The 24,791-nt window shown below is 48.6% G+C and overlaps 2 protein-coding genes across 4 annotated transcripts in view; both read right to left on the bottom strand.

The window, feature by feature from the left end:
- The window catches only part of DHDDS (dehydrodolichyl diphosphate synthase subunit), a 33,559-nt gene extending 26,837 nt beyond the window's left edge, over positions 1-6,722 (bottom strand). For 2 of the 3 annotated variants that reach the window (XM_006159444.3, XM_027776144.1), the window contains exons 1-3: positions 6,615-6,715; positions 6,040-6,141; positions 2,484-2,600 (exon numbers count right to left, since the gene is read on the bottom strand). In XM_006159444.3, coding sequence (XP_006159506.1) covers positions 2,484-2,600; positions 6,040-6,102 — 180 coding nt within the window. In that variant the 5' untranslated portion in view covers positions 6,103-6,141; positions 6,615-6,715. Of the gene's footprint in view, positions 1-2,483; positions 2,601-6,039; positions 6,142-6,614 lie in introns of all 3 variants that reach the window. The other variant, XM_006159445.2, reaches the window with a different exon arrangement.
- A 3,554-nt stretch (positions 6,723-10,276) lies between these two features.
- LIN28A (lin-28 RNA binding posttranscriptional regulator A) overlaps positions 10,277-24,791 on the bottom strand; it is a 16,480-nt gene continuing 1,965 nt past the window's right edge. Inside the window, 2 exon segments of the mRNA XM_027776122.1 lie at positions 10,277-11,541; positions 12,486-12,670. Of these exon segments, the coding sequence (XP_027631923.1) occupies positions 11,325-11,541; positions 12,486-12,670 (402 nt within the window). The 3' untranslated portion in view covers positions 10,277-11,324.

The following is a 24,791-nucleotide window of genomic DNA, read 5'->3' as shown; positions in this document are numbered from 1 at the left end:
GGAATGGCTATGTCGCTGGACTCCCACGTAGTCAACCGCGGTTCGCGTCCCGGACCCAGTGGCTTGAAACTCACGCTGGGCGCGTGTGCGTGCGTGTCCAAGATCCCAAGAAGAGAATGGAGGAAAATCTCTCCAAAAAATAAAAAAAATACCCAACCTGGGGCCAGCAGGTGGCATGGTGGTGAAGGCGCTGGATTCCACATGGCCAACTGCAATTTGAGTCCCAGACCAGGTGGCTTGGAAATCATGCTGGCATGTGTTCGTACCTGCTCAGAACCCTGAGTGGAGTGGAGGAGAAGGTACTGTGGCATGGCCATACCCCCTGGAGGTGCTTTCTCACTGTGTCTTTCTCTGGCAAGTGCATGTGCCCTATGGCAAAACTCAAAACCCTGAATCAGTACAGTTTACTGAGTGAAGTTACACTTCGATTTAAGGCTTGGTTCTCGGTGACTGCGTGAACCCAGTACCACTAAAGGTGGAGGACAAACTGGACCTGAGAACAACGCTGAGGTGGGGAGCTGGAGGCAGACAGATATTCAAACAGAATGAAAGAGACGAAGCCGCAGACTCCGCGTCCAGTCCCCTAGACATACACACCGCCGCCTTCACTGGATTAGGTGCAGGCCCTACAGACCTTACAAGGCAGCTCCCTTGGATGGCACGACTGGGTCAGACCCACTGCTGACCTCTGTCAATATAGGAGCTAATGACAAGTTTCCAGTTTTGAGTGGTTCCTTTATGTCAGGCCTGGTGACACATGCTTTTTGTTGTGCCATCTTGTTTAATCTTCAAATAACCTTCTAAGCTAAGAGATTCTCATTAACCTATCTTACAGATGAAGAAACTGAGGCAAAGGGAAGTTGCACAACTTGCTGCAGGTCACAGAGCCAGGAAGTAGCAGAGCAGGGGTGCCAGTGGATAATGAGCGACTCCAGAGCTTGAGCCCCTAAGCACTAGCGAGCTGCCTCTTAGTTACCAAAGAGTGTCTGGGGTCAACAGAAAAACACACTTGTACAGAGTGCTGGGGAGAACCTACTGCCACTCGCTCAAGGCAGACATTGCCACTACCCTCCCTCCTGGCGTAACGCTGTGTTCCTGCACCAGATGCTGGGCCTTGCGGTTTCAGACCATTCCGTTCTTCTTAAACTCAGTTCCACAAAGATTGTCATATTCCATTTTTGTCGTTAAATTCAATGTTTCCTAATTTGTAATAAGCACATTCATGAGCTTTGTATGAAGTGATGTCCTACTTTGCCTGGCAATTTCCCCAGTTTAGCCCAGACAGCCCTACGTCCTGAGAAATCCCTCAACTTTTGCAAAGCAAGATGGGTAGTCACTCAGCCTTTGCTCCAGAAAAGTCACGTTGCTTCAGTTACCCTGAAACAGTACTATTTATGAAGTGTATTTATAACGTCCAGTGACAGTGAGGTAGATAAATTGTCAGATCCTGGTGATTAAATGTTCTGTAGTCATTAAAACACATAGTTAGGGACCAACAGGTGGCATAATGATTATGTCACTGGACTCCCATGTAGTTGACAGTGGTTTAGGTCCCGAACAGGTGTGTGTGCATGTGTGCCCAAGGTCCCAAAAGAATGGAGACAAAGGGATTGCAATGAGGCCATCCTCCCTGGTGGGTGAGTTCTCACTTTCTGTCTGTCTCTCTGTCTCTCTCTCTCTGATGAACACACATGCCCATAGCAAAAATTTCTTAAAAAAAAAAAATGTAGTTGGGGGCTAGCAGGAAGTGTGGTGGACTCCCAGGTGGCCAATTGCAGTTCAAGTCCCAGACCCAGTGGCCCGAAAATCACAACAAATTAATTAACAAAACAAAACAAAAATGTACAGTTATAAAGGTAATGTATGAACTTAGAAAAATACTTTCCAAAATGTCATGTAAAAATGAGGTCACTGAAACTATAAATGCAATTTATAAATATTAAGGGACCAGCAGATGGCATAGTGGTTACACTGCTGAACTCCCACACAGCCGACTGTAGTTTGAGTCCCAGACCTGGTGGGTTCAAACTCATGCCGGGCACATGTGCATGTGTGCTCAAGATCCCAGGAGGAGAACAAAGAAGAAGGGATTGTGGCATGGCCATTCCCTGGGGGGTGATCTTTCATTTATCTATCTCTCTGTCTCTGACTCTCCAGCAAGCACATGCACCCTATAGCAAAAGTCTCTCGCCCCCCCAAAATTAAAAAGTCATATATAACAAACATCAAGGACTGAATAGGATTTTAAATATAAAATGTTGGCTTTTTTAAGCTAATAGGAGAAAATTTTGTCATTTCTAATATTTCATGATGAGTCATTGGATAATTACTTTTTTGTGAATGTGATGAGACCCATAGCTACTAGCAAGCAAGCATTAACACAGACAAACAGCTGTCTCAAAGCACAGCAAACTCAGGGCCTGCTTTTTTTAGCAATAAACCAATTCTCCACAGATTGTTCACTTTCTTCCATCCACACCCACCTCAGCCAGCTTGTTGAAGCCCTGTGAGTGGCCCTCCTGCCGCTCCACCTGGCACTTCTTGGCATAGCGACGGTTGCCGTCCATTATGAATGCAATATGTTTGGGCATTGGGCCTACCTGTGGAATAAGAAAACCCGTGATAAACATATCTCATACTCTTCAGGTATAAAGGCAGACACTCCAGCTCAAGCTGAAAGATTTGAGCTATAAAATAAAAGCCCTAGGCCAGCCAAAGGCACAGTGGTGAAGGCAGCTGGGTCCCACATGGCCAACTGGGTGTCCATGGCACAGCGGTGAAGGCAGCTGGGTCCCACATGGCCAACTGGGTGTCCATGGCACAGCGGTGAAAGCAGCTGGGTCCCACATGGCCAACTGGGTGTCCCAGACATCCTAGCTTGATAAGTGTGCCAGATACATGTGAGTATGTGTCCAAAATCTCCACAGGAGGGGGAAATGGAGAAGGGATTGCAGCGTGGTCGTGGTCCGTGGCAGGGGGTCGGGGGTTTTGATTTCTCTCCCCACTCCCTCTCTGTTGTTCTTCAGTGAGTACAAGTACCCTGTGGCAAAAAGCCCTGAAAAAAGAAGGGAATTGAGTATTTTTATGGGTTATGTTCAATAAAAAGGTATTAACCCTTACATTTATTTTTATTTATATGTTCACTGAGTACTTACTGCATGCCGAACACAATGCTGGGCTTTTAATGCAGCATCTTATCGTATAACCCTACAAACTAAATAGTATTGTCTTCATTTTATAGGTGAATAAACTGACTCAGAGAGGTCGAGTGACTTATATGAATCACAAAGCTAAGAAGAGACGAGGTAGGGAAGCAAAGTGGGGTCTGTCTGCTGCCAGTGCTCACCCTTCCACCACCTGGTGGTGACAGTCTCCCACTGGAAGGCAAAGGGAGGGTATGGATGGGCACAGCCGAGTGCACAGGCATGCTCCACAGAAGACACACTCCTCATCTACTGCCGACTGCTTGCTCTACAGGAACTGCGGCCCTACATGCTCCAGATCTTCTCATTTTACGAAGAACCAGACATCAGGATTTTAATAAAAACGTACATATCACAACCCATTTCAAAGCAAACAAGGTATTTTTGAGCCAAACAAAACTTCTCACCTGGATTAGAGCAGTTGTGTTTGTCTACCACACCAAAAATGGACTCCTTGGCCTAATTCCCTCTCCGGAAGGAGCTCTTCACTGTTCTCCAGCACCTGGCCAACATTTTTTACTTTGGCCCCCTCACACAGCCATTACTAAAAAATCAAGTGAAGACATGCGACTTGTTCTTCCTACCATGTGACTGCAGTGGGTGATTTCTTGTGAAGTTGTTAAAGTCACACGTTTAATAAATGACAGAACAGCAGTTAGTGTAATGGCTACATTGCTAGACTCCCATGTAGTGGGCCGCAGTTCGAGTTCCGGACCTGGTGGCTTAAACTCACGCCGGGCATGTGTGTATGCATGCCCAAAATCCTGAGAAGAGAATGGAGGAGAAGGGATTGCAACATGGCCATCCCCCCTGGGGGGTGACTTCTCACTTTCTGTCTCTCTCTGTCTTTCTGGTAAGCACACATGTCCCATAGCAAAAACCTCTCCAAAAAAAAAAAGATGGAACAGGGCTTTCAGACACATTTGAATGCCCCACAAAACGTAAATTCTTTTTTTTAAAAGAATTATTTATTTTGAAGGACCAGCAGTTGGTGTAATAGCTATGTCGCTGGACTCTCATGTAGTTGACTGCAGTTCAAGTCCTGGACCCAGGGGCTTAAACTCACACCAGGCACGTGTGTGTGTGTCCACGATCCCAAGAGGAGAATGGAGGAGAAGGGATTGCGGCGTGGCTATACCTCCTGAGAGGTGATTTTTCACTTTCTGTCTCCCTGTGTCTTTCTGGCGAGCACACATGCCCTACAGCAAAAACTTATCCAAAAAAAAAGAATGATTTATTTTGGGCCAGCAGGTGGCATGGTGTGGATAAAGGCTTTGGATTCCCACATGCCAACCTTGGTTTGAGTCCCAAACCTGGTGGTTTGCTTTCTTGCTTTCCCTCTCTGTTTCTGTCTGGTTAAATTAAAAAATAATAGTAATAAATGGAATTAAATAAACTCGTAATTCTAAAATTCATTTATTTATTTATTTTGGGACCAGCATAATGGATAATGGTTACGTCACTGAACTCCCACATAGTCGACTGCAGTTCAAGTCCTGGACCTAGTGGCTTAAAACTCATACAGGACATGTGTGCGTGTGTGTCTAAGATCATGAATGGAGAAGGGGCTGTAGCATGGCCAGGCCCCTGGAGGATGCTTTCTCATTTTCTGCCTCTCTCTGTCTCTCCAGTGAGCACATGCACCCTATAGCAAAAATCTCTCTTAAAAACATTTATTTATTTTATTTATTATTATTTTTTAAATCTGCTATAGGGTGGTCCAGCAGGTGGCATGGTAGTTAAGGGTTCTGAACTTCCACAGAGCAGACTGCAGTTTGAATCCTGGACCTGGCAACTTGCTTTCTCACCCCCCCCATTCCTCTCTGGTCAAATTAAAACAAATAAATAAATACATACATAAATAAATAAAGTTAAATAAAATAATTCTTTAAAAAATTTTTGTGGGGTCAGGAGGTGGCAGGGTAGGGTGGTTAAGGGTGCTGGACTCCCACATGGCCGACCATGGTTGGAGTCCCGGACCTGGTGGCTTATTTTCTCACTTTCCCTCTCTCTCGTTCTTGCTCTCTCACTCTGCCCCTCGCTGGTCAAATCAAAATAAATAAAGTCAAATAAAAATAATTCTTAAAACAATAAATAAAATTTTAAGACCAGCAGATGACATAATAGTTACATGATTGGACTCCCATACAGTCAACCACGGTTCGAGTCCTGAACCTGGTGGTTTAAACTCACGCTGGGCATGTGTGTGTGCATGCCCAAGATCTGAGAGGAGAATGGAGGAGAAGAGATTGCTGCGTGGCCATCACCCTTGTGAGTGATTTCTCACTGTCTCTCTGTCTGGTGAGGGCACATGCCACATGGCAAAAACTTCTCCAAATAAATAAATAAATAAATAAAATTTTTTAAAACTTTAAGATTTGCTACAGGGCATATGTGCTCACTAGATAGAAAGCAAAAGAGAGCAAGCCACCAGCAAGCTGACTTGAATTGCAATCAGCCATGTGGAAGTGCAGTGTTTTAACCACCATGCCACCTGCCAGACCCCAAAACCTGAACTCTTAACCATTACATTCTACTACGACATAAAAAAATGACTTGCCAGTCCCAGTGGCTTAAAAGACACGTCAAGCTTGTGTGCAGGTGTGACCTCAGTCCCAAAAGGATGGAGAAAAACTATGATAGCCACTGTTCCTGGGAGGGAGGTTCTGAGCTTCCTGGAAATGTCAGGACAATAATCTACAAGAAATGGACATTGTCTTTCAATTTTAAGACGTTTTGCTTTTGTTAAATTCCACTTAACATCACAGATTGCTCAACTTTAGTAACAGTTTTGATACTGGATTTCGTAACTGACCTGAGGGCCACTGGTGCTCACCTTTATGATGTTGGCACAGAAGCGCTCCCAAAGTGACAACTCTCCTTCCTTGATCCATGACATAGTTCTTGCCCCAGAACAAGAACAACCAGCCAAGTGACCCTGGATAGACAAGAGAGAGATTAGGAAGTCCCCGAGGTTTGTAAACGGCTACTCTGACTTCTAGGGATTCGCCCGGACTGCTGAGGGCAACCAGCATTGGAATCCGCACACTGTTCTAAGCTTTTCCCCAGCCTGGTGTGCCGATCGGACCGGCGGGGCAGAAGCCATTTCCTGCTGCTCCGGACTCCGTGGACTTTGCTCCAAGTCCCTTTTCCACAGTACACGCACTTCTCAACACCTAGTCTGCTTCTGCCGCACTATGTTGCCGTGCCTACGTCTTGTTCCTTCCCCGCTTCTTCTTCTTCCATTTATCCTAAGCCGTTTCAATCTGTGCTCCGTTACTAACCCCTGCAGCTGTCGCATCCCTGTCACCTCGTACCTTCCTGGTCTCCTAATTACCTATCCCCTCAGCTGTCCCCCTCGCTCTCCCACAGCTGCTCCCCGACCAGTCACTCCCCTCCCCTCTCCTTCACCCCTTCAGTCCAGCACCCGAACCCTCTGCTCAGCGTCTGCCAACAGCTCTAGCGGGCTGACACTTCCTCAGGACGAGGCGCTGGAGAAATACGTCATCTTCGCGCGCTGGTACACGCCCCCTTCCGGCTCCTAGTGGGCGTGGCCCAAGTCTAAGCCTGCGCAGTAGCGGAAGGAGCCCCGCGAGGCGGGGCCGTGGGAGGGGTCAAGAGGAACGCCAGGCTCACGTGACCCAGCGGGGCGGGCGGCCAGGCTCCATGCCACGTGCAGGGGAAGGTGGGGTCGCGCCCGCCTGGGCAGCAGAGGTCTGGACGCATGTTGGGAGGCCTCTGGGAAACGTGCTGCATGATTAAGACAGCGCCCACCCCAGAAACCGAGAAATTTCATGGCCGAGGGTGGCAGTTTCGGACTGCTATAAACGAAGTAAGGCCTCTTGGACCGTAGCTTGGGCGGCTGCAGAGCTGAACTTCCTTATAGCCCTGGTACAACCTAGCCTCAAGAAAGGGTCTACTGTTATTTAGATTTAAACATTGGGAAGTTCCTAGTCCCAGTCGATTCAGACACACTAAATTATGAGCCTATTTTTGAACTCATTAAGGCACCTAATTTGGGGGGTTTGTGGATTCCCAGAACCTTCCAAATTGAACTCAGAAAAGCACTAAGGCCAGAAACAGCTTTGCTGTAAGAATAACATCTAACATCACAGAAAACCTATCAATTAACTCTGGTAGGAAAAGGAAGGGCACTGGGGCTGGCAGGTGGCATGGTGGTCAAGGTGCTATACTCCCATGTGGCCAACCACGGTTCAGGTTCCGGCCCCGGCCTGGTAGCTTGCTTTCTCACTGTCTCTCTGGTTGAATTAAATAATACTAATAAATAAAATTAAAATCTTTTTAAAAAGTCAGGGGCATTCGCTCTGTAGCACATCTTCATGAAACAATTTTATGAAATATGCAGAAAATTCAGGCACTGACTCACAAAAGAATTTGGTTTAACTCAAGGCAGAAAAATGTCCAGAATCTGATGCAACCGGTCTTGCCTATCAAAACAATTTCCCCTCAATGTTTAGAATTTCACAATTTTTGAAGAACTTCCTTGTATCTCTGCAATGCATCCCATCAAAATAACAAGGCAAGGAAGTTGCCTTGGTGATCCGTAATTCATGGTCTCCCATGATAGAAAGTGTTACTTTTAACCAAGCAACATGATCAAAGCCCTAGAGATGAGTAACCTACCCAGGAACAGTCTTAAGCCTTGCCATCCTTCCTGTTTTGCAATCTGCGGATAGTTTCAGCCTAGCAGGTGACTTAATTTTGCAAGACTGTCTACCTAAGCTTGCTGTTTATGACCTTTCACCATCACCTTTGACTTTTTGGTACATTTAGGAAAGAGATGGATGTACGGTACTCTACCCTGGCTCTGGTCATTTTACCAGGGTTTGAGGATTTAATCCAGAGTTTCCCAGAATTGTATGTTAATACTTTGTTTCCCTCCTCTCAAAGCGTTTTTCTTATTAAATCCTCAGTTCCTTAGGGTTAGATGTTTTAAAATCCCATGTTCATTAGAAGGCTAGCAAACTTTGGTTCAAAGACAATGTGTTTATAGATAATCAGTGGATCTTCTCTGGCCTCAATTTCCCTAGTTCCACACTTCCTTCCTTGGGGTGCTGCAAGGGGTTAATTAAGACTGGTGAAGGTCTTTGAGGAGTGGAGGACAAAGTATTATTAGGATCTCATGCCCCAAGCCATGGCCCCATCCTTTCATCCCAGCCAGTGGCACAGGCAGTCCCATTCTTATGCATGCCAAGCCCCTAATCCCCTCTTGAATGTGACTGCTTCCAAGGAAAGGACAAGAGGCCTTAACTAGAAACAAAAATCCACTGTAATGAGCGGCTAGGAAGACGGGACCTTCAAGATTCATTCCTAACAAAGTGACTGAGCAGAAAAATTTAATGGTTCTTCTGTGACTTCCCAGTGCTGTTCCAGAAGGTGGAAATGATGAGAAAAGCTCTCTTAAACATCTAACAAAGAGACAGTTTCGGTGTCAGTACGTCTTTATTTATTCATTGTATTTTCCAGGGAAAGGAGAAGGGAAGGGAAGAGTCAGCATGTGTGTTACAAAATGATTAGAACACAGGAAGGGAGTCAGTACCCAGTACAGCCAAGTCGACCGACCAACCAGAGCACCCCAGCGATGAGGTCACCAAAGCCCAAAGGGGCTTTGTCTCCTGCAGTTCAGGAATGAGGGGAAGGGACCAGGGGAAGGACAGACAGGTACATGCTTTCCTACCCTCCCTCCCCATAAATTCAAGATTTCACACAAAGCTTTGGTTTCTAGCAGTAAACATGGAGTTACATTCGTCCGTCTCCTATTCAACAATCTTGTGGCCACTTTGACATAAGTTTCTTACACCTGCAAAAAAGTTCCTGAGTGACTTGGAGCTACATTCATATCCTCGGTCTCCTGACCCCACTTTCTACACGGAAGGCCCTGGTTGCTTCTCTCTTCTTTGGGATTACAGATTAAGTAGGTCTGACCCGTCCAGACACAGCAGCGTGTAAATGTCTGGCAGAATCACATCGAGAACTGACTTGACTCAGGAGGTCGGGATCAGGGGATGGTGGGTCCTACCTTCTTTGGGATTCTTGTGCAAGTTATTTCAGACACCCCAAGAACTAAATGTGTATGTGTGTGGCTGTGTAGATTTTCTTTTAGGGTGGGAGGGAATGAAGAAGGTTAACAGGGAGGACTCAGGTTTTTAAGTTAAGACAGAAGATCTGGATTAAAATAGGAAATGGGGAGGGAGAGAGGGAGAGAGGGAAAGGGAGACAGAGAGAGAGAGAGAGAGGGACTCGATGCTGCAATCCTCCAGCCTCCATAGGTTTTTGCCATAGGGCGGGCACCACCATGCCCTAAAACAGGAAACAGAGGAAGGGGAACACAAAAGATAGTTCAAGATAGATCCCCACTTCGAGAAGGGGCCCTCAAACTTCTCTAAAAAGATCCTTTTGCCTGGTGCAGAACCTTCTGTCAAAGATGCTTTGGCTATTTTTCTCTCAATACAAAAAGTAGTTTGTAAACAATAACCCCAAAAGAACATGGAGAAAAGACCAACACGTTATATTTACACAAACTAGGCCACCTAGCAATCACCAACTCAGAGACTCCGCGAAGTCCTACAAATCCCAGACAAATACAACTGGGGGTGGGGACACGAGAACCCGGGGTCAGACACACACCACCCAATGCGCGCTATTGCATCTGTCCCGTTTCAACAGTGAGGCAGGTTTGCGGTGGTCTCACAGCACGTAAACGAACCCCTCTTCTCCGCTGGCGACCACGACACTACCGCAGAAGAGGCGGACACTGGCTCCAGGTGCCCGCAGCGGCCCTCGCTACGGGTCTCCCTGGAAGCCAAGAATTTTGAAAGGTGAAGGGCTTCTGTCCCTGCTTCACATAGCCATCCCTGGACAGCACAGCGTGTGCTGGCCTTAAAACCTATGTCACCAACTCACATTTTTACAGACAGACACCCTGTGTGCACCCCGGGCCTGGCCGAATTCAGCAAGGATGGATGTGCTATGTAAAGCAAGTCCCCGCCCTTAGATGAGACAATCCTCACCTCACCTGGCCCAGCCACTCCTCACGCCTCTCGGCACCACCTTTTCCTGTTTAGACGAACCAATTTCCAATTTCCCAGCAGAAGGAGATCGAGTCACAGCGCAGCCCAGTTGAACCTAGTCTCCGGGGAGACAGGTCGAGGTAGAGGGGGTTTCAAGAGGACACTATGGCAGAAAAGCCGGCTCTAATTGGCAAAAATGAGGTAGTTCAATATCCACGGTGATAAAAGACAACAAAAAGCACTCCTGCTGTGCAGACCTGGAGCTGCTGCTGACTAATCCCTGAGATTGCTCATGTACCTGAGAACACAGTGCAGGAATGAGGGCCTTAGATTAAAATATACAAAAATACAAAACCAGCATATTTATATTAAGAAAAAAAAAGTTTAAATGCACAAGATACGTCGTTCGCACACAGCTAGTGCAGTTGGCATCCTGGAGAAGGTGGGACCCAAGGTGCAGTTAGCCAAGGGAGCAAATAAATAAAATCACATTGGCCGGCACGGGGTGGGGGTGAGTGTAGGGGCAGCAGGGCTGCAGCTGACCCCCCACTTCCTCTGTCTGTCATCACAAAACCCACAGGTTGGGACAGTTCCCAGCTCTGTCCCTAGAGCAGGGTATGAGGAAACGACATGTGAAAAGAACCCTGCCTTACTTCCAAGATTCCCTCCCACAGAATAGAGCGGCTTGTGGGGCTGGGTCCTTTATTCCACTGTCCCTGTGCCGAGATGCTTCATGCTGGCCCGGGAGATGGCATGTCTGTCTTTGGGAGAAAAGTAACTTTCCTATCCAGGCCACTTTCAAAAGCCGAAGACTCTGGGAGCGGAGCCTCGGATCAAGCATGCAGGTTCTAGAGTGATTTCACCCAAAAGCCCTTCCTTGCATTTGGATAGAGCACGGCTGGAGTTCTTAGCCTCACCGCTCCCCCCCTACCCAGAGGGGAGAAGGGGTGATGCTGTGAACCCCCACCTGAGATTCGTGGCAGTGCCAGCCACCCCCAGCCCACCCTGTCCCCACGTCTCCACTCTGCCAATTGGTGCTTGCTCCTCAAAACTTCCTGATAGCAGAAGGAGAGCCCCCACCCCCGGTGACTCAATTCTGGGCCTCAGGGAGCAGGGCTGGGCTGTGGGTCTCTTCTTCTTCCTCCCGAAAGTAGGGGGGCTTTCCCTGTGAGCTGGGGGCCTGCTGGGCCTTCAGAGGACACGAGGCCACCATATGGCTGATGCTCTGGCAGAAGTGGCACTTCTTGGGCTGGGGTGGCAGCTTGCATTCCTTGGCGTGATGGTCTAGGCCTCCACAGTTATAGCACCTGGCACGAAGCAAGACGGCAAAGGTGAGCAGAGGAGGAGGAGCGGTCAGCAGCATTCCCGAGGGCGGGCACTGGGCTCCGGCCAGGCTCGGCACTTACAAAACGAAGACTATGCTACTGGACCACCCCTAAGTCCTTTCCAAATTGAGGTGCCTAGAGGGTCTCTTTGAAGTCACCTAGACTCGAAGCTATCAAGATACCAAGAGTAAAAGCCTTGAGCCCCACCTGGAAATGGCTGTCCGGGGACAGGTGAGACGATTTATAGTACTATTTTTGGGGGGAGGGAGGTCAGAAGGTGTGTGCACTTGCCAGAAAGAGACGGGGTGGGGGCGGGGGTGAGAGAAAGCACTCCCTAACGGGGTGCGGTCGGTCACACAGCAATCCCTTCACCCTTTCCCCATCCCATTGAGATTTGGGGCACGCAGAGTGTTCTCCAAGCTGCCAGTGCCAGGACTCAAACCACAGCCAACCATGTGGAATCCAGCTCCTACAAGGCTGATCCTACAACACTGCTAATAAAGAAATTAAAGAAGCCAGATTACGATATGTGCTCAGAACTAAGGGGCTTGCAGCTCAACAGCAGGATTAAGAAAAACAGTCATTTGGAAACCTAATGAAGCCAAATGTTGATAACTTTAATTCCATTTTTCACAGACTTTCTGAACTCCAGACTAGCATCCCGTCCCCGTTAGTCCTAACACTGCCACGGGAGGTTGGTTTCTCTGTCCTCACTGACAGTGGCCAAGCTCACAGGGCACAACTGCTTGAACCCAGCAGCAGCACCAAGTCCCCAGGGCCCTGCCCACAGAACGGCCTTTGCCCACGCTGGCACCTGGCCAGCCACCCGAATGCCGTGGGGCCACACGCTCCACTGCACTTGGGCAAGCTTGGTAATGAAGGACTGGGAGAGCGCTCCGCAACCCCGCTGCCCGTGACCTGCACACCTGTCTCCTTTGGACCTGCGCTTCTGCATGTTCTTCCCCTTTGGCCGTCTCTCGCTCCCGATGCAGAACACTCCACCAGGTCCGGTGACACGGATAGATTCCAGGCCCTTGGCAGACTTCTTAAAGGTGAATTCTACTGCTTCACCCTCCTTCAGGCTCCGGAAGCCCTCCATGTGCAGCTTACTCTGGAGAAGGGAAATGGGGGCAAATTTTAACATTAAGTTCCATTACATGAAAAACAACCCACCTAATCTCTCACACACACACGCTTTGCCTATCCCTGCTGAGTGGGAAGAACGAGTGTGGAACACTCCCATTTTACCAGCTAGGAAACAGTAACTAAGGAGTCACTATAATTAACAACAAGAATCTAGGGGCCCCCACAGGTGGCGTGGGGGTTAAGGTGCTGGACTCCCACATGGTTACCCACAGTTTGAGTCCTGGACTTCTCAAGAAGGGATTGCAGTGTGGCCATCTTCCCCTGGGAGGTGATTTCTCACTTCCATCTCACTGTCTCTGTCTCTCTGGTGAATGCACGTGCCCATAGCAAATTAAAAAATAATAATTATAATAAATAAAAGTAAATAATTTGAAAGAGGCTTTTGTCTTGGGGTACATGTGCTTCCTGGAGAGAGAGAGAGACAGAGACAGTGAGATGGAAGTGAGAAATCACCTCCCAGGGGAAGATGGCCACACTGCAATCCCTTCTTGAGAAGTCCAGGACTCAAACTGTGGTTAACCATGTGGGAGTCCAGTGACCACACTATCTGCTGGCCCCAAATAAATAATTCTTATAAACAAACGAACAAAAAACTACATTACAGTAACAAAAGCATCATTATAGAAACAGGCACCATAACATTTTCGTTCACTAGTCTAATTTAAATTTCTAAGTAAAACCGAAAGAAAATTTCTTTTTTTTTTTTTTTTGAGAGGTTTTTGCTATAGGGCACGTGTGCTCACCAGAAAGACAGAGAGAGACAGAGAGACAGAAAGCGAGAAATCACTCCCAAGGGGTGATGGCCACACCACAGTCCCTTCTCTTCCATTCCCCTCTCAGAATCTTGGGCATGCACGCACACATGCCCGGTGTGAGTTTAAGCCATTGGGCCCAGGACTTGAACCACACGGTCAACTACATGAGAGTCCAGTGACATAGCCATTATGCCAACTGCTGGTCCCCAGAAGAAAAATTTCTAAATATAAATATTTGTAAGACATCAACAAGTATATGAATAAAATGGCAAAACAGAGAGAACACCACCATATGAAGGTCGGCATGGGGCGTGGTGGTTAGGGGTGCTGGATTCCCACGTGGCTGAGTGCAGTTCGGGTCCTGGACCTAGTGGCTTGTTCTTCCTTTCCTTTTCTTTCTCTGGTCAAATTTGAGAAAAAATAACAAATGGAATTAAATAAGTACATCATTCTTTAAAAAATAATAGAATAAAAGAATTAACACACATGTTTTAACTTCTGAGTTTTTTCTAGAGACAGGGTCTTGCTATGCTGCCCAGGCTGGCCTCCTATCATGACTCTCCTGGTTCAGCTCCAAGTAGTTGAGACTCCAGGCAGGTGCCACAGTGCCCACCTAGGCGTTACGATTTCACACGCTGTTTCACTAGTTTTTATACCATGATTAAGACTAGGGAAGTAGGGGAACTAGCAGTTAGCGTAATGGCTATGTCGCTGGACTCCCATGTAGTTAACCGTGGTTCGTGTCCCGGATCCGGAGGCAGGATTGCGGCGTGACCATCCCCCCTGGGGAGTGATTTCTCGCTTTCTGTCTCTATGTTTCTCTCTGTGTGTCTGGCGAGCGCACGTGCCCTATAGCGAAAATCTCTCATAAAATAAAAAAAGACTAGGGAAGTAGAATACTGGGGGGGGGGGGGGGGGGGGGGAGGAAAAAAAAAAAGCGAAATTAGGCAGTATTTTGAAAAAAATAGAAAAGTGGGGCCAGCAGGTGGAGAATTTAAGGTGCTGGACTCCCATACATGGCCAACTGTGGTTCGAGTCCTGGACCCAGTGTCTTGAAACTCACACCGGGCATGTGTGCCCACAGTCCCAGAGGGGCGGGGATTGATACACCGCCATCTCCCCTGGGGGGTGATTTCTCACTTTCTGTCTGCACATACCCTATAGCAAAAAAGGGTGTGTATTATCTCCTTGCATTAAAGGAGATGAAACAGGACCTGAAAAAAAGAAATGAGAAAACAAAGCATGAGCCTAGATGGCAAGACTTAATGATTTTAACAGAAAGGGGGAAAAAAAATCCAAGAATGCCAAATATTAGGCCTTGCATTAATTCAGAAGTACTGGAAGTGCAGCAATCACAAAGGGAAGAGTAGCAGGGTTAGAGCAGAACTGGCAGGGGGACCCCGGCCCCAAGTTCAGCGTTACCTACAGTGGAGCATTGGCTCCTGACGTGAAGCACCAAGGTCATAGAACTTTAAAAATGCACACCTTGGGGGCTGGCAGGTAGCCCAGTGGTTAAAGTGCTGCACTCCCATGTAGCCACTGCAGTTCAAGTCCTAGAACTGGCAGCTTTTTCTCTCTCTCTATTTTTGGTCAAATTAAAAAATAATAATAATAAATAAAATAATTCTAAAACAAATTAAGTAAAATGCATACCTTGAATCTGACCTCAAGGGGACATCGGACAAACCCAAAGTGAGTGCCACTCTATAAAACAGACCTATATACTTCAAAAACGTCAGAGTCACGGAAAACAAAACCTGAAGACCTGAATAGGTAAATGCAATGGAAGATTCTGGAACAGGGGCAAAATAGGGCAACTGACAAGATTTGCATATGCAATGTAGAGAAATATATCTGTATGAAATTTCCTGATCATGATCATGAGATTATGTGAAAGAAACATCTCTATTCTTATGAAATATGTGCTGAATTATTTAGAGATAAAGGTGCTTAATATTTATAACTTTGGTTAAGAAAAAAAAATAAAATAACTAGGCAGACATAGAGAACAATAAAACCCATGGGGCAAAGTGTTTAAGAATTGGTGAGTCTGGGGAGCCGGCAAGTGGCGTGGTGGTTAAAGGCGTTGGACTCCCACATGACCGACCACGGTTCAAGTCTCAGACCTGGTGGCTTGCTTTCTCACTTCCTCTCTCTCTCTCTGTCTCTGTCTCTCTGATAAAACTGGAAAATAATAATAATAATAAATAAAGTTAAATAATTAAAAAAAAAAAAAAAGAATTGGTGAGTCTGAGACCAGCAGATGGCGGAACGGTTACACTGCTGGACTCCCATGTAGTCCCATGGTTTGGGTCCTGCACCTGGTAGCCTGAAACTCATACTGGGTATGAGCATACGTGCCCTACAGCAAAAACCTCTTAAAAAAGAATTTATGAATCTGCATAAAGATTTTATGGGTGATTTTTTCAAACTATTCTTGCACACTCTGAAATTATATTGAAAATAATGTAACAAAGTTGAAAGACAAAAACAGTTATAACCCAGGCAGACAGATCAGGAAATTCATTATCCCAGGGTCTGCCAGTGGTTTGGTTCTTAAGGCAGCTGGATCCCACACTGCCAAGTGCACAGTTTCAGTCCCAGACTCAATTGAAAACTACGCCAGATGCGTGCGCGTGCCCAAAACCACAGGAGAATGGATTGCCTCTGGGTGGTGATTTCTCACTCCTTTTCTCTCCCTCCCTCTCTCTCTGGTGCACACACACTCCCTATAGCAAAGTTACATAAAACAAGAAAAGAAGAAAAAGAAAGGAAAAACTGGTTACCCATTTGGTTATGAAACCAGGCTCCTACACTTAAAAAAAAATATATATATATATGCAAAATATATATATGCAAAATACGTTTCAAATTAATTTAGTATCTGTTAAGGAAAAATACCATGAAAGTCAAAAGACACAATCAGACTGGTGAAACTAAAGGAAAAAAGCTACTATTTATCAGTAAGAAAAAAGAATACGACAACCTCAATGGGTCATTTGTATGACACATATTTCATCTCGTTGTTGGCTAAAAACAAAAAACCTAAAAACAACTTACTTGTTGATTAGGAGGGAATAGCTGAATATAGCACATCCATAAAAAAGAGTATCATGTGGCCATTAAAAAGAACGGACAATGGGACCAGCAGTTGGCATAATGGCTGTCACTGGACTCCAACGTAGTCACCCGCGGTTCAAGTTGGAGACCCAGTGGCTTAAACTCATGTGCTGGGGGCGTAAAATTCCGAGAGAAGAATGAAGGAGAAGGGACTGCGGTGTGGCCATTCCCCATTCCCCTTGGAGGGTAATTTCTCACTTTCTGTCTGTCTTTTTGGCGAGTGGGCACACCCTATAGCAAAACACCTCTCCAAAAAAAAAAAAGATTCCATTAAAATGCTGCCTGTTTGAGGACCAGCAGATGGAGTAAGGTTACAACGCTGGACTTCCATAAGGCCAACCACAGTTCAAGTCCCAGACTTGGCGGCTTGAAACTCATGCCAGGAGCATGTGCGTGCGTGCCCAAGATCCCAAGAGGAGAATGGAGAAGGGATTGTGGTGTGGCCATCCCCCGGGGGGTGTTTCTGCCTCTGTTTCTGTCTCTCCAGCAGGTGCATGCAACCTATAGCAAACATTTCTGAAAAACAAAGCACTGCAGGTTTGTACCAAAATTTTAAAACACCGACACTAGTAGAAGAGTCAGGAAGGAGCCTGCCAGCCTTCCCCCCTGCTCCCCCCAAAAAGGAAGAAAAAAAGGAGTTCGCTGGCTGGCAACAGGTGTCCTAAGAACTCAGAGTTCCTGATTAAAGCTCACAGCTGACTCGAGGTGTTGCATCACCACGTTAGCAGAGACCGCTGCCTCTCCCAGGCCCTACCGAGAGTGGACTTCGATCGCAGCTTCATCCACACAGCGAAACATCAGGACGAGCATCGAGAAAGCCAGCAAAGACTAGTAACCAGGGAAGCCAGAGAGAGCTGTGCCTACCTAGTGCTGGCTCAGGGAAAATAGGATTAGTGATTTATCCGTTGGTGAGAAAGGGGGTATTTCAGCCTCATAATTAGACGAAACATGCTTTTTTGGCCAGAGGGAATCCACAAATTCCTTGATTGTTTTAAATTTTGGTTTCATTTAGATGGATTGTAAAAGACAACATTTCCGTGGAGGTAAGGCCGACCAGCTACTGGCCCCAAGGCCACACTCGCCGCTGGGCCCAGCGCCTCTGCGGGCTGGGATGGACACCAACACCTACCGCTCTCTCTCCACTTAGTTCCTAACGCTGGCACAAAACGCTCAGCAGATACTGGATTGCGCGTGTTATCCGAGGCTGTTCCTGCGTAAAACGTCCCCAAGGTATAGGAATCCTTCCCCTCGGCCTGTTTCCCTTTAGTTTTTGCTGTAGGGCATGTGCACTGGCCAGAGACAGCGAGGGCAAGTGAGAACCGCCCTCCTGGGGATGGCCCACAGCAATCCTTGCCCCTTCGTTCTGGGCAGGCATGTACATGTATGTGCCAGGTATGTTTTTCAAGTCACGGGGTCTGAGACTCAAATCATGGAGCTGGCCATGGGGGGATCCAGCCACCGTCAGCACTGGCTGGCCCCTTTTCCCTGTTTTCAGGCCATAGGAACATCACAGGATGTGACCAGCATGGCCCCCAACCTGCTATGCCGGAAAAGGTAGACTACGAAAGCAGGAAATACAGTCCCTACAAAGGTGGAAAGATCTTTCCTCTCCCCGAATTTAAATTTAGATTAGACTAGATTAGACTTGTCTCTCAGGCAGAGATTGGGAGCGGTAGGCAAAAAGCCTCTCCTAGACAGTTCCAGCGTCCTGGAGCTGCCTCTGCCTGGCGGCCTGAGGTGGGACAGCCCTGGTCTCGCTGGGATTGAGCAGACGAGCTAAGCACAGGGGCAGACCCTGAGCAGCGGTTCCCTTCTCCCTTGGCTCATCTATAAAATGAAGTAAATCCTCGTTTTATGGTGGTGCTGTGCAGTTTTATGCATGAAAAGTAGTTAACACTTGGGCAGCCACACATAAACCCTCGGAGAGTGGCAATTATCAACCTCTTCAGACTCGATGGGGCGGGCTCACAGTGAGAACCAAGTGTCAAAGAGACTTGAAATTGAAATGAACTCCAGTTTTATCACTTTAGCTGTGGAAACTCAGGAAAAGATCCCTTTTCTGAGCTCCGGTTTACTAGAATAACAGGCCCCACCAATGGCACCTCCCAGGCCGTGAGGACGGTCGTAACACAGGTGGGGCTGTAGGGTAGGGACTGTCCAGTCCTGCCGGTCACTCACTCCATCCATCACTCGATCTTCGGTTGGTTTAAGACTTTCACAGAGTTAGAACAAACAAAGCCCCTGCCGGCACGGCACCTCCACATAACCGGCTGGCCAGGCTGGCCAAGATTTAAACTGGTGGTCTCCGGGTGGCTCCTGCCCACCCCCTGCTAAAACACATAGTTCGAATTCCTCCCTTATCTGATAGGTAACCAGCCTGCAGCACCACCAAGCCAGCCTCCCAGGGCCAGCCGCTGAAAGGAGCCTGAAATGCTTGTACCACCCCCACTCCATCCCTAACCACACACAAAGCAGGGCCCGCCCCTCTCTCCATCCCCTCCAAAAAGAAAAGACCCTGGGGGGAGGGGCCGGCCTGAGCTCCCCCAATAGAGCCCAGCCCCAGGAAACAAAGAGTTGACACTGGTTGGTTCTGGTGGTCAGATTCCTGGAGTTCCAAGGCTGCAGATCCCACTGGCATCCCTTTCCCCTCCCCCACACGCACCACAGTTCCTTCCTCCCCATGATGGGGTTATGGTCAGGGTGAGGGAAGTGGATATAGAAGCATCTTTCTTCCCCAGGCCATGGCGCCGGTCTACCTCCAGCAGCCATTTCTCCTCCTCTCTGGCTGCCTACCTTCCACTTCCTGCAAGAAGGAAATGGAGACCTCCCCTCGGGGGCCTTCAGTCCAGTCCTTCACTGGGAGCCTGAATTATTTATCCAGATAAATTATTTTAAAGAGCAGGAGAGGAGAGCCAGGATTATTCCCTTCCTTTCCTGGTTTGTCCAAGGTAGGAGGGTGGGCAGACCACATGGGCCCCCAGCTTGGGGAAAATGGCATTTAGAAACAGAGAGCTTTTTTTTTTTTTGATGGGAGAGAAAGAATGTCTTTGGTTAACTATTTAAGCCTCATTCTCCCTTCCGTCCCCACAAGTACCTCTTCCCAGCATCGACTTCCGCCTCCAAGTCTGGAGATAGTATAGGTCTAGGGAAACCTAGAAAGGATGGTTGAGTAAAACCTCACACCGGATGTTGGATGGGCTCCTTTATAAAAGCAGAGGGCGGGGACAGCAGGTGGTGGGAGGTGAGGTGCTGGATCCCACAGAGCAGTCTGCAGGGTTCGAGTCCTGGACCTGGTGGCTTGAAAATCACACCAGGCATGTGTGTATACATGTCCAAAATTCTGAGAGGAAACTGGAGAAGGGACTGTGGGGTGGCCAGCCCTCTGAGGAGTGATTTCTCACTTTCCCTCTGTCTCTGTGGAACACAGGGCGCTCTGCAGCAGAACTAAAAAAGAAAGACAGACAAAAGACGATCAAACCTAGCAAACCTAGCAGTGGTCAGATCCCTTCCAGCTCTAACACTGCTCAGTTTAGTCACTTTACTGCTTTCTGCGCAAGTGGCAACATGAGCCAGAATTTCGGGGCATTTGCTCAGGTGGCAGGGACCGGAGCTGGGGTCTCCTGAGCTCTCAACAACACCCAGAGCCATTCCAGTTTGAGGTCATCGAGCCATGTCTCCACCCTCAGTTCTGGGCTCCTGACAGTGCACAAGTATATGTTGAATAAAGCAAGCTCTCTACCACCCGGAGCAATGGAGGGCTTGTCATAAGCTACGCAGCGCTCGAAGCATTTCGTATGCTGTAACTCAGTTACCCTCCGAATCTGTGCAGTGGGTGCTATGACCCCTGTGTCACAGCCTGAGGCCACCGAGGCAGAGGAGTTACTAAGCATCTTGACCAAAGTTTACAGAGGGAGCGAGGGCTGGGCTGACTCTACAGCCAGTACAACCCGATATAATGCAAAATCACATACATAATTTACAACTTCCTAGTAGCCACACGAAGCACATAAAAGTAGTTTTCACGACTTAGTCCTAGGCTGTTACTGCTTACTTGAGCTTCACTCCTGGGGGCAGGGTTTGGTAGAGGTTAGGAAACCGACCAGTTTTCCCAGGAGCAGTTTACTTAATGTGTGTTTGTGTGTGTGTGTGTGTGTGTGTGTGTGTGAGAGAGAGAGAGAGAGAGAGAGAGGATGGGGAAAGAGAAAGCCAGAACCAACCCCCCTCGCTGCCGCTCAGTCACAGCCCGGAGCTGGCCAGCAGGTGGTGCTGTTCAGCAGCCTGTCCGCACAAAGGCAGGAGCATGGAGTCCCGACCTGGACTACCTGCTTCTGTGCGGCGGGTGCTCCCAACTCCAAGTTTCGTCTTCATAGCTGCTCTCCTATCCTCAAAGACTGCATCGTCAGGAGGGTGCTGCACTCCCACCCCCACGCACCCTCCTGCACTCACTTGGCTCAAGGAAAGCAGGATAGGAATGAAAGGTTCCCAGAATTTGGGGCCAGCACCTAGTCTTGCATTATTTAGAAAAGCCATGTACTGTCTTTGGGCTTCAGGTTTCCTGTCTGCATTCAATAACCCCCAAGCTGAAACAATTTTAAGTTGGTCTGTACCAATTGTGTAGTATTCTTGCAAGTCTTCACCTTCCTTCTCTCCTAACCCCATTGACCTCCCAGACTGACTACCCAGAATGCATGGAAGGAGGAAGGGTGGTTTTACCTAAGGCCCTTTCTCCATACAATCCTGAATTCCAGTAGGACAGGAAATGCGAGGGTTTGATTAGAAATGTTCAAACTCCACAATCAGGTTGTGGAAGCTAAATTACCCTGGTGAAAGTCACCGAGAACCAAGCACATGGCAGGCAGCAGGATCCCCACCTTTCCAGCTTTGTCCACGGGGCACATATTCTACTAGGAACATGGTCTAGAAAGCATGTCTCTGCACAGAAAGACCCCAGGGGATTCCAAAATGCCTGAATGCCTCTACCAACATTCTGAAAAACCAAGAATTTATTTATTTATTTATTTATTTATTTATAAGAGATTTTTGCCATAGGGCTCCTGCGCTTGCCCCGGGAGACAGAGACACAGTGAGGGAGAAAGCATCCCCCAGGGGGGATGGCCACACCACAATCCCTTCACCTCCGTTCTCCTCCCAGGATCTTGGTCATACATGCATTTGCGCCCGGTATGAGTTTCAAGCCACCAGGTCTAGGACTCTACTGCAGTCAGCCACGTGGGAGTCCAGTGAGGTAACCACTGTGCCATCTGCTGGCCCCCAAGGATTTGTTTTTAACCTGTCTTTTCTGATTAAGATAGAAATGAAATAACTAATATGAATAACCAACAAACTTATGGATTCCAGTTTATTCCCCTGGGGCTTGGAGCTGGGGTACATCGAACCCACAAGCTTGTATGGAATTCTGCTGTGCCAAGCCACATCCTAGCCCAGTCTAGAAAGAACAGCTATCACTCAACACCCCCTCCCGTCCTCATCTCCAGTCCTTCTCTGGAAGACCTCTGCTGACACGAACCTCAAACTGTACATGGACTTCTCATTCACAGAGGGGCCTCAAGAGCCTTGTTTTATTCATATTCACTCATCTGACTCACCTAATGCATACTAGAAAAATGAACCAGACAGCTAAGTCCCTCTCTCCAAAGGCCTTCCACAGTTAGGTCAGAGGTGTATATACAACAAGTACATCGATGAGAGCTGGCTATACGGTGAGCAGCCACTCACCGGAGGTGCAATGTTACAGCCAAGTACAGAAGATCCCCCATCCCCGCCTCCACTCAACCCAGCAGGAGTCCTAGCCAAGATCCTGATGGAGGAGACAGCTCTCGCTCTCGCCACCCCCTTGGCATCCTTTCCTAAAGTCACGTGGCCTCGGCGACTGCAGCGGTGTCCGTCTCAGTGTTGGCCTTCCCTATGCCCCTAGGCTTTCTAATAGCCTGTAGGAATTTGGCCAGCAGCTGGGCTGAGTTGTTATGGGAGAGCAGGACATTTTTCTCATTTCTGGGGATACTTTTGGTTCTTACCACTAAGAGATAGAACTAGCTTCGAGGAGTTACTCACGCGCTGTAAAGCTTTCAGGCACAAGCCGTCACCCCAGAACAAGGCATTCTCCTGCTCAGAATGTCAGGAGTGCTGGGGCTGAGAACCTTGACCTGAGGGCTGGCCATGTGCCATTTGGATTCTTAAATTCCCCAACCCCGGGGTCCTGGATCTGAGGACCTGCGGTTGAGTGAAAGAGTTGTTTAGAAGAGTCGGATTTGGGCTAAAGATGGGCTTTTCCTCACAGTCATCTACTCCCAGGGACAGAAAATATTTGAGAGGCGGAAGCAGACACACAGTGGTCAACAGGGTACTGGGAGCCTAAGAAACCCAGCCTTGGAAAGGAAAGCAAGACATGGCCTTCCATTGCCTTTTCCACTTCCTCTCTCTTGGAATAGGGGCTCCCTTAATCCCCTCCTCCTGGCAATGCTATTTTAGGACAATTCTCCTTCTCACCACCCCACCCCGATTCCAGGGTGCCCACCCCCAGGAGCCAAAGAACACCAAGTTTTGTTGAAGATTTCTTACTCTTTCTCTCCTTCGGGAACCCTCTCCTCCCCCAGGAAACAAGGTATGGGACATAACCCCCCATCTAGTAAATCCTCTATCATTAGATTTCCAGAGACTGCTCAGCTTTCTCAGGTGCAGGGACTAAAATAGTCTAAGCGGCTGCTATCCTGGAGCCTGGGGACCCACCGGAGCCCCAGCAGCATGCTGTTGTCACAGAGCTACCAGGCGAGGGTTCCACTCAGGGCGTTTCCGCCAGTTAGCACCCCCTTTGACTAGGGTTGGGAGAGCTGGGGATGAGGGAGATGGGTTCTCCATTCTCATTACAGCGCGGCTCGGCCCCGTAACTTACTCCACCGCGGGTCCCTGGACATTCCCAGACCCGAAGTCCCAAGTCCATCCATCTGAAATGGCACAGTGCCAGCTCCAGTACCAAGCCTGAAGGTCCCTGCTCTCTGCTGGGCCATCCAAACAGCCTTCCCACTGCTGCAGACTGGAAGGTGAAGTGAGGCGCCCAGTCCCCCACTGGCTCAGGAAAACAAGGAACCCAGAAGATGAGGGGACACGTCTCTCAGCCTTCTCCCTATTTAGTGGCCTTCGGAGGGGCAAGTGTTGACTCTTACTCCAGCCTCCCCAAATTGGGGAAGCTATCCATTCTATCTCCAGGCCAGGAGAGATTTTCATCTCTTTGTGATCAGATAAATGAGAGAGTGGGGAGGCTTGCCACCCTGCTGCGGAGGGCCATTCAAAGCTGGTTCCTGTAATAAAGTGATTTAATAGATCTAAAGAGGCCAATTCCCTTCTTTCTCCCACAATTACTTCCTGTGGGTTATCATTCACATATGTAAATGAGACCAGGAGGGGGAGAAAGCCACCAGCCAGAAATGAGCTGTCTGATGAGGGGTTCAGGACTCGAGAAGGGGGTAGCTAGGCAGCTGGCCGCAGGTCCTCTTGGATGGGCAGAGGGATAGGCTGCCTAGGAGCCCCAAACTGTAACCGGTGGGTCCCCATCGCCCCGAGGCCCCTAGCTCTAGTACTCCCTCACACTCAGCCTCCTGGCCAAGGGCTGTGCTCAGAGACTTCCCTGCAGCCTCCACGGTCCGCCCAGCACCTCGTCCCCACCCCTCCCCCTCCAGAATGCCATCCCTCAGGCTCCGACCCTTAATCCCCACATCCTCCTTTCCCCTCCCCCACAGCTCCAAAAGCCAACCTCCCTGAAGTAACCCCTCCCTGCCCGGCCTGGGTGTCAACCTAAGGGCCCGGGACTATCTCTCCGCTCTCCGTATTCTTCCCCTAAACTCCAAAGGTGCCCGGGACGCGGGCAGCAACTCCTTCACATGGCCGTCATGGGTAGCTGGTGGCCCGGGGTCACCAGGATGCCTCCAGGATACTCAGGAAAGGGAAGCTTAAGAGGAGGAAGACCTCAAGTGTCTGGCTCTTCGTTTGAGGCCAGGAATGTTAGGACCGCAAACAGGGGCTGTCTGGGGCCATAAATGCCAGGGCGAGGAGACCAGGCCCAGAGGCCAGCTTGCCTCCACCCCTGCCCCGCCACACTGAACGTCACCCCCCACCGTGCTGCCCCGCTTTAACTGAGAACTTGGGGTTGCATCCAACCCAGCACCCTCCCAGCCAGGCAGGAATGACAGACCTTGG

The sequence above is a fragment of the Tupaia chinensis genome, unplaced genomic scaffold, assembly GCF_000334495.1.
Source record: "Tupaia chinensis unplaced genomic scaffold, TupChi_1.0 Scaffold000628_1, whole genome shotgun sequence".
NCBI classification, from domain to species: Eukaryota; Metazoa; Chordata; class Mammalia; order Scandentia; family Tupaiidae; genus Tupaia; species Tupaia belangeri.
The sequence above is the reverse complement of the archived record's forward strand: the minus strand, read 5'-3'. Positions and strand labels throughout refer to the sequence as shown.